Source organism: Hibiscus syriacus, unplaced genomic scaffold, assembly GCF_006381635.1.
Source record: "Hibiscus syriacus cultivar Baekdansim isolate YM2019G1 unplaced genomic scaffold, ASM638163v2 tig00110303_pilon, whole genome shotgun sequence".
In the NCBI taxonomy this organism is placed as follows: domain Eukaryota; kingdom Viridiplantae; phylum Streptophyta; class Magnoliopsida; order Malvales; family Malvaceae; genus Hibiscus; species Hibiscus syriacus.
In genome coordinates, this window is record NW_024062672.1 from 1,396,426 (window position 1) to 1,410,087 (window position 13,662).

At 35.2% G+C, this 13,662-nt stretch overlaps 1 protein-coding gene across 1 annotated transcript; it reads right to left on the bottom strand.

The window, feature by feature from the left end:
* Window positions 1–638: 638 nt before the first annotated feature.
* On the bottom strand, window positions 639–13,231 carry LOC120116870 (uncharacterized protein PFB0145c-like). Its single transcript, XM_039137264.1, has 18 exons — window positions 13,078–13,231; window positions 12,491–12,793; window positions 12,281–12,373; window positions 11,582–11,634; window positions 11,295–11,391; window positions 11,076–11,149; window positions 10,574–10,691; window positions 10,289–10,399; window positions 4,563–4,639; window positions 3,971–4,037; window positions 3,591–3,656; window positions 3,057–3,164; window positions 2,824–2,954; window positions 2,315–2,381; window positions 2,123–2,187; window positions 1,978–2,047; window positions 1,151–1,221; window positions 639–1,058 (listed from the first exon to the last, which is right to left on the bottom strand). Exons 1-18 carry the CDS (start codon window positions 13,204–13,206, stop codon window positions 761–763), a joined length of 1,998 nt encoding a protein of 665 aa, XP_038993195.1. The 5' UTR covers window positions 13,207–13,231; the 3' UTR covers window positions 639–760.
* Between the last annotated feature and the right edge of the window lie 431 nt (window positions 13,232–13,662).

Below are 13,662 nucleotides of genomic sequence, written 5' to 3' on the forward strand. Positions count from 1 at the left end.
TGACATCAAAGAAAATAAATTATAGAAATGACACTGATTTTCAAGTACGTGGTGCCAGGGAATATGAGGTCATGTAGGGCAAAAATGTTTCCTACACCACCGTGCGTTTAGCGTCTTTTATTGAATGATAGGGTCAGAAAATTATATAAATTTAATTATTTTATATTATTTTAAATTAATAAAAACTATGTAAACGTAATTTTTTATTATTTTAATTACTCGGTGAAAAAAGGATCCAACTACCATAACAGTATTACATGTGCCACCAACTCATCTATTCACTGTTAAGAGATTTCTTCAGTACTTGCAAGGCGGTTGCGCTCTTCAAACATCCCCATCATCTGGTACCTTAGCTCACTGTTATATATATATATATATATATATATGGATAATCCCGAGGATTGATATATAAAACAATACCCTTCTACTTGTGAATTGTTGACAAATTTAACATAAAAAAGTAGGGAAATGCTAGAATCATAGAGGTCGAAGAACATTAACAGATTGATTTTTAATAAAAATATATATAGAAGTTACATTTGTTGAAGAGTTATCTATACATTTTCAGTATATAAAACAAAAGCCGAAGAATATACACGACATATGACAATACAAATATAGTGAACTATCAGCTCCTCTAATGTCAGCAGCTTTTGCTTAAGTAACAAGTTAACTTACACATTTTTTTTTCTAACCTTTTGAAACAATAATGGTTAGCGCCATAATGCAAACCAGATAAATTAGGCAGATATTTGGTTGGTTAGTTGGGTATTAGGTCTTTTTCGAATGCATCGTATTCCCATTCTACGATTTCATCCGTTTCATAATCTGAATTTTCTTCGTCGTCATGTTCCAGCTCGAATTTCAGCCTCCTTTGATCCAATTTTTTTATTGAAGACTTTAATCGGAACCACGGACTTAGTGGCGACTTGGTGGATGGTGACTCTGATATTGCAGTTGGATTTTCAAGATCTAAAATTGGTCTCTCGATATATTCAAATTCCTCCCTTATACTTTCAAGATCATCAAATAGCTCTTTCAGCCTGTCATCTTTCTTCCTGGATGGTGGCCAAGTAACATCAATGGGAATGCCATGTAATATACTTCCACGTTCATAATGGGAAAAGAAAAACGAGATGGAGTTCTTTACCTGTAAGTTCCTTCATTCGGAGAATAAATCTGTGTTTTCATGGAACCCACTACACTAAAGGTACTTACAAACTGGAAAAAAAATAAAATGAAAAACCAAGATTAATTCTGTAGACGTACTCAAACTATGATCCAAATTATAAATTGATCAAAAACTTCAAGATAGTACAACTAAATTCTCAAAGTATAAGTATCGGTATCATATTAATCAAGTCCTTCCATCAGCCTAGCCATAACCTTGCACCTATCAAAATGTAATGTCATTATCCTTTTTTTAGAACACATAAGATCCAATCTCTTCTTATTTCTTAGAATAGGTGCACAGGTGTTTAAAATTTGCTTCTGTATTTCAAATATGCTTCAAGTCAAAGTTGAGTTGGCATTTAACGCCCAAAGCTAATGCCATGGTTGGCGGAAGGACTTGATTAGTATGATACTGATGCTTCGACGATTCAATTAGCATGTTTTGGAGTTTAAAGACCAATTTAGAACATTGACATTTCTTAATATGATAAAATTGATATTTTGCCTACTGCATACATATATTTAGAACGAGGGGGATAGGATCCATTAACACATTGTAAAACTTAGTTTTATACGTTTTTTTGGATCGTTGGATGAGTGAAAATAGATAACGGAGATTAACAATAGAAAATGAGATTTTTACGGAAAAAAAGAAGTGGATGATTCTCAATTTAGAAGTTTTAATCCCAGCCATTTATACTCAGTTAATTCAACGACCTAAAAGACTTGTAAAATTTTTACACTGGGTAAGTGAATCCTAACTCATATATATATATATATATTCTGGATGAGATTGATACATACTTTGGATTCAAGGCTCAAATATTCTTCTTCAAGACTTCTTCTTTGGTTAAGATTAGCTGTTTCTCCTGACCTGATTGATTAAAAGAATCATGCAAAGCTTGACTTAATCTAAAACTAAAAACTTGAAAGAAACAAACAATTATACCTTTCAGTTGAGGCCAAGTTCTCCACCAGTTGCCCAATTCTTGTCAGGGAAGGTCTGAGTTGTTCCTTAAGAATATAGGATATAAAATAAATAAAAATGAGGGATATATGTTGCAAAAGACTCCTAGGAAATGAATAGGAATTACAGTATATCATTAAGTTTTTGACCACCTTTCATGGATTAGAGTAATACCTTGTAAGCAGTTAGAAGATGAGTGACCAGATTCACAAAATATTCTCCATATCTCTCTAGTTCACCACTAGCAAATTAAAATGAAAAAGAAAGAAAAGAAAATCAGAACTCTACGTAAGAAATTAAAATTTCACAAAATATTCTCCATATCTCTCTTGTTTTATTGCGGAGTATGGGGGTATAGCACTCCAAGTACTTTCCAAATACATGCAAAAGCTTGAAAATTGAACTTACATATGTTGAATTCATACACTTATCCTACGCACACACCCGGGTTGGAGTAAAATAGGGAGAAATAGTCAATAGAAGTGGTAGCATCAATCCAGAGTTAGTTATGACACATGGTGATATTGCAACCATTTCTTGTTTTAAAAAGGATAAATCTATGTTGGTCAGCATACACGTTATCTGACAACTACACTCTGGGGTCGAGCAATGATGGGATAAACAGTCAATAGAAATGGTAGCATCAATTCAATAGGTGGTTAGAAGAAAGGAGATGTACATACCTGACCTGCTTCTCCTTTTGCTTAAGGTAGCTGGTTTGGAGATTCCATGTATCTTCCAGAAAATGAATCCACACATTAACAACGTCTGCTTCTACTCGGCATGAAGCAATCGATTTCGAAATTTCCTCTTCCTATGAACAGAGGAGACAGAAGGCAATTTTCTGAATATGAATAGACAGATAGTTCTACTTGTAAAAGCGTATCATCTAATTGGTACTTAAAAGAAGGTATACCTTTGATGCTAGTTGTGATAGAATCTGGTTACTGGCAACATCAAATTGCTCTCGCTCTTCCCTGGCATTGCGAAGGCGTATACGAGCACAGACAAGTGATGCATTGACCTGAACCAGATTCATAACCATATCATAATCCCACTCTGGAAAATGTGGAGAAACCCCTTTTCAGGCTAAATGTATCCTATGTCCAACTCTCATTTTTCTTAAAATCCAGTCTGACATTTGTGTCCGGCACATTTCAAACATAGTGACAACGATAAGATCCACTAAGGACTCTAAACTCATGGAAAAATAGACATACTGAACATACCAGTATTGGACAAATACCTATATGTATATACACTAAAATAAGAAATAAAGCGGAGGCTAAAACTGAAACTTAATTATGTAACGAGTAATAACAGATATAAATGATTCAGAAAAGAATAAGTTTTCTGAAACTGAAACTTAACTATGTAATGAGTAATAACAGATGATAAATGATTCAGAAAAGAATAATTTTTCTGACAAGTATAAGTATTAAAGATAAACCTTTCTAAGTTCAGCTTCAAGTTCAGCTTTGTGCTTCTCAAGATCTAGAATCCCAGCCTCCAGTTCCTGGGAAATTCAATATCAATTATTTTTTATATTTCTTATTTATAGTAAAGAAAGAAGCTTTTGGAAAAAGAAAAAAAAATCAATCTGCAAATGTTACATCAGAAATCAGTTGAAAAGCACCACCGATCCACAGACAATAATTGGAAAACTTTCCCTTATTAAATTGAAAAGGAGAAGAGAAGAATAGGAATTGCCTTGAGATCAATGCCCTCTATGTATTTCAGGAAGAAAGCATTCAAAGTGAACGATTATGTGAAGTTCTTCACTTGATATTATGATTAGAAAAGAAAAGAGCTTCCCTTGATAATTAATACCTTCTCTTGTTGGCTGACTTCGTTGGCTTTAGCAAGACGAAAGCTAATTGCTTCTTCTTTCTGAGCCCTGATTGAAACACATTGAATGAATGCATTTCCCTTATTTGACATATATAGGAATATTACATTTACCGTTGCATGATAATGAGAACCTAACCAGCACAACTGGTTATCACTTATCACATGCAAATTTCCAGATTCATGTTAGTTTTAGTTCATTTCATTTTAGCTCCTAATCTTTATGTTTCTTAAAGTACAGATATCCCATACTCATATATGAAACATTTTCGGACATGGGTATGGATTATGATCCTCCAAGGAATTTCCGAATGAATGGAAAAAATAGAAGAAAAAAAGGTTGAACAAACCCGTTCCAGACACATACCCTTATCTGATACACGCAAGTTGCATAGGTTAATTTCACTCCAATAACTTAAAAGAATAAAACATAAAATCAAACATGATCCAATTATCAAACTAAATAACACACTGTCAGTAAGCCTTGAAAGGTTAGTGCATATATAAAAAACTGAAAGGGAACTAAATTGTTTTAAAATATTCCAAGCAGTAAATATTAAGTTATATTTAAAACCTTTGCTCTGAAATGCGCCTTCCAGCCTTTGATGTTGAGTTAACGAGAGATTCTGATAAAACTTTTAATTTATCGACCTGCAACAAAAATGGACCATATGTTATTGTTGAAAATACAACATCAAGTGGCCAAATTGATGGCCACTTTCGGTGGAGAGTTGAAGGAAAAACAAAACAAATTAATTCCACCGAAAATTGGTTGAAAAAGTTGAATGGAAAAAATTATAAATTTAGTCATTGTATTTTAAGGTATTTATAAGATTAGTCCTTAAGCTTCAACTATAAATACCCTAGCTCATTTAGCTTCAAAACCATCCCAAATCATTCTAGCTTTCTCCCAATACTAGAGAATTTAGAGAGTTTCTTGAGAGTTGTTTTCTCTTTTTTATCAAGAAAGAATTGTCATTGTTTTCTCCTTTGTAGATCGAGAGAAGTTGTAATTCCTATTTTCTCATAGTGAAATTCTTCTACCGTTGCCCGTGGTTTTTACCCTATATTATTTAGGGGTTTTCCACGTAAAATTTGTGTCTTCTTTAGCTTTATTTTTATTTTCTCAAATTATCAGTTGCGATTTTGCTCTATTCGATAGCCGTCTTCCGTAACAATTGGTATCCGAGCCAGATTTGAGTGTATAATATATGTTTATTGTCTTTGTGGTTGCCACCAAAAGGTGGATCCTCCAACATAAGAAAGTAAGAAGGTATTACCCATTCTTTGAAGGTTCCAGAGAACTATTCACGATAGTGAAATAGTGGGAGCTATCCGTAATATAAGCTATGACAACGAAATTTGATATTGAAAAATTCAATGGGAGAAATTTCTCATTGTGGAAATTAAAGATGAAGGCTATCATGAGGAAAGACGGTTGTCTAACAACTATCAGTGAAAGACCGGTAGATTTCACTGATGACAACAAATGGATCGAAATGGACGTGAATGCTATGGCAAACTTTCATCTAGCATTAGCAGATGAAGTATTGTCAAGCATCGAGGAGAAGAAAATAGCTAAGGAGATATGAGATCATCTCACCAAATTGTACGAGGCCACATCATTGCACAATAAAATTTTCCTTAAGAAGAAATTGTACACTCTCCGGATGCCAGAATCTACTTCAGTGACGGAGCACTTAAACACGCTGAACACTTTATTTTCTCAACTTACATCCCTAAGATGTACAATAGGAGAACAAGAACGTGCTGAACTTCTACTCCAAAGTCTACCTGATTCGTATGATCAACTCATCATCAACTTGACAAACAGTAATGTCAGTAGTCTAGTATTCGATGATGTTACAGCTGCTGTTCTACAAGAAGAAAATCGGCGCAAGAACAAGCGTTGACAACGATGAGAGGGAGATCAATAGAACGTTGCCAAAGCAGCAGTCGCAAACATGGTAGATCAAAGTCGAGAAGCAAAAAGAATTTAAAGTGCTACAACTGTGGAAAGAAGGGTCACTTGAAGAAGGATTGTTGGAGTCTAAATAAAAACTCTAATCCACAAGGCAATATCGCAAACACTTCAGATGATGGAGATGCTCTATGCTGTGAAGCGTCAACCACTGTGAAAGGTAGAAAGAAATATGCAGATATATGACTCATTGATTCGGGAGCAACATATCACATGACCTCAATAAGAGAATGGCTCCATCATTATGAACAAATCTTAGGAGGATCTGTGTATAGTTGCAATGATCATTCCTTAGAGATCGTTGTTGTGGGAACCATCAAATTGAAGATGTATGATAGAACAATTAAAGTTGTTCGAGATGTGCGGCACATGAAAGGCTTGAAGAAAAATTTATTATCCTACGAATTGTTGGATAATAATGCAAGCAAGATTGAAACACAAAAAGGAATCATGAAGGTGTTCCGCGGAGCGCTTGTGGTGTTGAAAGGCGAAAAGATAGCAAAAAAATTGTACATGCTAAAGGGAGAGACTTTGCAAGAAGCAGAAGCCTCTGTTGCCTCATGTAGTTCATATTCTGCAATGCTATGACATCAGAAACTTGGACACATGTCAGAACAAGGAATGAAAATCCTTGTGGAGCAAAAGCTACTTCCAGGCTTAACAAATGTATCACTTACTTTGTGTGAGCATTGCATAACAAGTAAGCAGCACCGGTTGAAATTCAACACATCAAATTCTAGAGGCAAAAGTATTCTAGAATTGATTCACTCTGACGTATGGCAAGTACCAATTACATCCCTAGGCGGAGCAAAATACTTTGTCTTATTTATTGATGACTACTCCAGGAGATGTTGGGTGTAGCCTATTAAAAAGAAGTCAGACGTGTTTTCAACTTTCAAAAACTTCAAAGCGCGGGTGGAACTTGATTCTGAAAATAAGATCAAGTGTTTCAGAACAGATAATGGAGGAGAATACACAAGCGAAGAATTTGATGACTTTTGCAGGAAAAAAGGCATAAAAAGACAGTTCATAGTGGCAAACACTCCTCAACTGGAGTGGCAGAGTGGATGAAGAGAACCTTGTTAGAAAGAACAAGAGCAATGTTGAGGGATGCAGTCCTAGAAAAATCATTCTGGGCAGAAGCAGTCAATACCGCCTGTTATTTGGTGAATCGAGCTCCATCAACTGCAATAGAGCTGAAGACACCAATGGAGACGTGGACTGGTAAACTAGTTGATTATTCAAACCTCCATGTATTTGGAAGTATTGTGTATGTGATGTACAACTCCCAAGAAATTTCAAAGTTGGATCCAAAATCTAGGAAATGCAAATTCTTGGGATATGCTGATGGTGTAAAGGGGTATCGTTTGTGGGATCCCACTGCCCGCAAAGTGATCATCAGCAGGGATGTTATCTTTTTAGAAGATAAACTAAAAAGAAAAGAAGAAGATGATAGCGCTGAAAAGTCAGAGACTACACATATACATGTGGAAAAGGAGGTTGAACAAGGAGATTCTTCTGAAGCAGAACCAACAAATGATGAACAAGAACCAGAGAGTTCTGAAGCTCCAACAACTCGTCAATCAGATCATGTGAGAAGATGACCCAATTGGCACTCAGATTATGTTATAGAAGGAAATATTGCATACTGCCTTTTAACAGAGGACGGTGAGTCATCAACATACCAGGAGGTAATAAACATCTCAGATGCTTCACTATGGATGATGGCGATACAAGAGGAAATTGAAGCCCTTCATAAAAATAATACATGAGACCTTGTACCACTACCACAAGCAAGGAAGCCAATTGGTAAAAAATGGGTCTTCAAAATCAAGCGAAATGGTGACGATCAAGTGGAGAGGTATCGTGCAAGATTGGCGGTCAAAGGATATGCTCAAAAAGAACGTATTGATTTCAATAAAATATTTTCTCCTGTGGTTCGACTAACAACAGTTCGAGTAGTCTTGGCAATGTGTGCTACATTGAACTTATATCTAGAGCAGCTAGATGTTAAAACAACTTTTCTTCATGGAAATCTTGAAGAAGAGATTTACATGATCCAACCTGAAGGTTTTGAAGAAGAAGAAAAGAAGAACATGGTTTGCAGGTTGAACAAATCTCTGTACGATCTAAAGCAGTCGTCGAGGTGTTGGTATAAGAGATTTGATTCCTTTATTATGTGCCTTGGATACAACAGACTTAATACAAACCCTTGTGCTTATTTCAAGAGGTTTGGTGATAACGATTTTGTTATATTGCTGTTGTATGTGGATGACATGTTGGTTGCAGGACCCAACAAAGATCATATTGAAGAATTGAAGGCACAACTGGCTAGGGAATTTGAAATGAAGGACTTGAGATCAACAAACAAGATTTTAGGGATGCAAATTCACCGAGACAGAAGTAATAAGAAGATTTGGCTTTCACAAAAGAATTACTTGAAGAAGATCTTGTCACGATTCAACATGCAAGATTGTAAGCCAATTTCTACCCCTCTTCATATTAACTTCAAATTATCCTCCAGTATGAGTCCTAGCAGTGAAGAAGAGAGGATGGAGATGTCTCGAGTACCGTATGCATCGGCAGTGGGAAGTTTAATGTTCGCTATGATATGCACAAGACCAGACATTGCACAAGCAGTGGGAGTGGTTAGTCGGTACATGGCGAATCCAGGCAAAGAGCATTGGAATACAATAAAGAGGATCCTGAGATACATCAAAGGGACCTCAAATGTTGCATTATATTACGGAGGATCAAACTTACTAATCAATGGGTATGTAGATTCTGACTATGCAGGAGATTTGGATAAAAGCAAATCTACTACAGGATATGTGTTCAAAATTACTGGTGGATCTGTAAGCTGGGTTTCAAAATTGCAGTCAGTTGTGGTTACGTCAACAACATAAGTAGAATATGTAGCAGCTACACAAGCCAGTAAAGAAGCAATTTGGTTGAAGATGCTATTGGAGGAGCTTGGGCACAATCAAGAGTACGTCTCTCTGTTTTGTGACAGTCAAAGCGAATTGCATCTAGCAAGGAATCCAACATTTCATTCAAGGACAAAACACATACAAGTTCAGTACCATTTCATTCGTGAAAAGGTGGAAGAAGGGACGATAGATATGCATAAGATCTATACCAAAGACAACATAGCAGATTTCATGACAAATGCGGTAAATGTTGATACATTTACTCTGTGTCGATCCTCTTGTGGCTTGACAGAAACGAGCAACATGAAGGTACAAGGTAGAAAGAATGGTGTGAAGATATGATTGTTCCAATCAAATCTTCAAGTGGGAGATTGTTGAAAATACAACATCAAGTGGCCAAATTGATGGTCACTTTCGGTGGAGAGTTGAAGGAAAAAACAAAACAAATTAATTCCATCGAAAATTGGTTGAAAAAGTTGAATGGAAAAAAGTATAAATTTAGTCATTGTACTTTAAGGTATTTATAAGATTAGTCCTTAAGCTTCAACTATAAATACTCTAGCTCATTTAGCTTCAAAATCATCCCAAATCATTCTAGCTTTCTCCCAATACTATAGAATTTAGAGAGTTTCTTGAGAGTTGTTTTCTCCTTTTTATCAAGAGAGAATTGTCATTGTTTTCTCCTTGGTAGATGGAGAGAAGTTGTAATTCCTATTTTCTCATATTGAAATTCTTCTACCGTTGCCCGTGGTTTTTACCCTATATTATTTAGGGGTTTTTCACGTAAAATTTGTGTCTTATTTATCTTTATTTTTATTTTCTCAAATTATCAGTTGTGATTTTGCTCTATCCGATAGCCGTCTTCCGCAACAGTTATAATAGCTAATAAAAAGTTAAAAGTAGTCAGAAAATTATGACATCGTTCTGGTGTTCTTATCTTCATTTTCAACGGCTTATCTAAAATTTACCTTTGAATGGATTTTGGTTTTCCAATCAGATCTTTCCAAGAAGAGATTGTAAAAAATACATTTTCATTAGAATAAAATGGTAGATCAGGTGAAATTAGCAGCAAAATGATACAGCAGATAACAATTACTTGTTGTATAATAGGGTTGCATTAAGCTCTTAACAAAAAACCCTTAGAGTCAGGGACGAGGCCAAGAATCTTATATTGTAGGGATGGCAAAATTTTGATTTTGAGAGATGGAATAAAAGAGGATCAAATATGAAGTTTTGGGGACTAAAATATTCGCAAGACAATTACCTGAGTAGAATCTTGTCCACGTTTGAAAGCGAAACACTAGTTTTTAGCCAGAAATATTTAACACTTTGCAGTTCAATATTTGCTATATGTCATAAACAAAGCGGTATGAGGTGGAAGAATGGTACCTTTTCAGCATGAAGTTCTGGAGTATCCCCATTGGTTAAAGATTTTTTCTTGAGTAATAGTGCCTCCAATCTGGAATATAGCCCGATTAAACCAAGAGCTTCCTTAAGAGCCTACAAGGAAAGATCAGAGCATTCGGTTTGTTGAATCATTGGATTCTAAGCACTATTAGATTTATTAGCTATCGGATAATACCTGTGGATCAGTGAAATATACAGAAATGACAGTCATGAGAGCTAAAGTGAATATTATGATATCACTGCGATTAATAATTTATAAGCTTTCACCTCTATCTTTGCAGCAGTTTGTTTTTCAGAAAGTTCTCCATGACCTTCACTTGAAGAGTTCAGGAGCGCCATCATTTCTCCAAGTTTTTCCTTTAGACTGCAGGCCTCGGCATCTATTCTGATAGCAGACACAGAAACAAGCCGAGGGAAAATATTACATTTTGTTCCTATTTCATTAAAACTAAATATGTTTACAAATGTTAATGATTTCTTAAACATGTGAAGAAACGATAGTAAATCTCTATTACAAAACAAAGAAAAATGATATTAATAGAAAGATCAACATTCACACCTGGGTTTTCTTGAGCTTTATAACAAGAAACTAAGAATCAAACCCCTTTAAGATTCAAGATACTTATACTACATCAATTACAAATATCGTGGCTCAAAATGACAAGGCTATGTAATAAAAGATCAACGATGTAACTTGTAAGGGGAAAATTTTCGGATCAAACATTATAAACACACCAATATATATGTGTGTTATAGACTCATTAATCACCTTTCAAGACCAACATTTATTTTGAGCCCTTTAATTGCAGCTCGAGCATATTGGAGCAATTCTTCTCGTTTTATCTGCATAAAATAACAGGGAGAAGAATAAAGAAGACATCATACTTATGTCAGATTAAGGTATAACGTATTAGAGTCAATACATGTGTATATATATATATGTTAGATTAACTCCAATCTGTTGTTAACATCTATGAAACATACTTACCAATACTTCCTCCTGATAGTTTGCGAATGCCACTGCTAAGCTCATTATGTTTCTCATTACTGTCTCATGAACTTCCTTCCCTCCTGCAATACAGATCCTGTATATGACCAAACCAATCCACTTTACTAGGAATTCAAATAATAGCAAGACAAAAAAACATGTGATCCTTATGAGACAAATTCTCTCCTCTCCATATAATTGATTAGGAAATGATTTTTAAGCGATTAATTTAGGCCAATATGGAGAACCAAACACTCAAAAGCAACAAAAAGAGTTGGAAAAATCACCTAAGTATTTCCATAAATAGCGAAACCTCTTCCTCATTTGGTGCATCATGAATCTGAGTCATACAAAAGAGTTACCCTGCGGTTAAACTTAATCGATCAGGCAAATACAAAGCCCAAATAATCAAAGCAGACAAAGTTACATGAAAGGGCAGCGGAAAAGGAAAGGATAAAGCAACCTTTAGTCTCTGAACTTGGAAAGTTTGCCCAACTTGATCCCTCAAGTTTTTTTGGTCCATATTAATCCCTGAAGTTAGCAACTTTTCCCAGCTTGGTACCTAAACTTGAATTTCATCACATTTTAGTCCTTAATGAAATTCAAGTTGGGAAAAAGTAGCTAAGTTCTCTGATTAATGCGGACCAGAAAAAAGTTAAGGGACCAAGTTGGGGGAAATTGCCAAGTTCAGATACTAAATGTTGTTTTATCCAAAAAAAGAAAATCGAATATCATACTGTTACAGGTTTCTAAAAAGAAGATTGCCAAAACCACCAGACGTGTATGAAACTATTTTTCTGGTTCTTAAATGATTATGATACACCCTAACTGCAATATTAATCAGCAAATCAGTCTATTAATACATGTCGATATGGCACGTTAAATTTTATACATGTGTCCCTTAATTCTTTTCCATTAACTTTTACAAGTAATTTCCAATGCAAACAACCAAAAGGAAACATTGGCATTAATCATGGAGAACTTACCATTGACAATGCCATCTCTTCAAGAGCTTGACTATACAGAAAAACCTCCCGAAAATTCATTGGTTCTCCGATCTCAGGGTCATAGTAATACACCTGTAATCAACAGCCAAAATAAACATGAACAAACTATACATACAAATATGTTTAATTACTAATTTAATGATGATATAAAGTTAAAAAAAATACAAACAGTCTAAAAGGATTACCTACCAAAGTTGGCTGTTGGGTTGAATCCTTGATCTCTTCGTAAGAAAACTGATCCACAGTGTTTTTGTCATTATCATTAGCACTGCTAATGATATTATCTTTGGCAGTAGTGTCGCAGCTGTCGTCATCATTATCATCATCACTTACATCTTTTTTATTATTTTGATCATTAAAAAATCTGTCGATTTCTTTAAGGGCGACCAGCCATCGTCTTAGAAGTTGAACCCTTTCAACTCCTTTACATGATACCGAAACTTCTTCAAGTCTCTTTACCGTTATTCGAAGACTGTGCATTTTCTTCGCGGCCTGATAATTAACGTAAAACAAACAAATCAAGTTTTCTGTTAAAATTGAAAGGATTAATTGCACCAAACTCACAAATAAACTTGGAAGCGTTTTAATGGCTTCATCAACTACTGTATCATGTCACCATAACTATTAGCTTAGGCACTAAATGCAAATTCCGATGTGCATGTTTAAAATATTCGAAGTGCCTAGAAACGGAATGATAAAAGGACTTCATTAATAGGATATCAATTTAAAATGTAAATTATAGCAAATTGAAGGAGGGAGAGAAATGTGAAATTTACAATGCGCTTATGGATCATCCTGGCACCGCCCAAGACGACGGAATCAGCGACACTCCATACGGTGCGCCTCAGGGCATTCTTCCCACCTACTTCCACGGCTCTACTAACCGCCGTTCTTATCCATGACATTTTCTTCCAAACTCAAAGAACCTTATAAAATTCCCAACGCGAGAAACTTGTTCACGTTTGCATGTTTGGGGAAGCGTCGAAAGGAAGGGGGGAAACAATGTCAAAACAGTATAAAATAAAATAAAAAACTAAACATTGGTGAATGGAGAAACACAATTTGGGCGTTGACGTAAATATTTCTGTAATTTCCCGCATTGTTCGAGTCCCTTGCCTCTTCTTTCGCTTTCCTACTTTCTTTTTTAACCACCATTATTTTCATCTAAATTTCAGGGAATAAAAAAATACTGCTATTCATATCCATTAACCTTTTTCTTCTTCTTATCTTGTTTTTAATTGAAAAGACGACTCTTTTTAATGCATCTTATAAGCAACAAATATGTCTACGGAAAAAATAATTATATTTGTGCTACCTATAAATACATGTCAAAGGATGTCATACACATACATGCGTTTAAA

Excerpts from the sequence above, each read along its gene's own strand:
- LOC120116870 (XM_039137264.1), bottom strand. The coding sequence starts at position 13,206 with ATGTCATGGATAAGAACGGCGGTTAGTAGAGCCGTGGAAGTAGGTGGG. Across the intron at positions 4,038-4,562 it reads AGGCGCATTTCAGAGCAAAG|GGCTCAGAAAGAAGAAGCAA; the intron begins GTTTTAAATATA and ends TGTTTCAATCAG. Across the intron at positions 3,657-3,970 it reads AAGTCAGCCAACAAGAGAAG|GAACTGGAGGCTGGGATTCT; the intron begins GTATTAATTATC and ends TGAATTTCCCAG.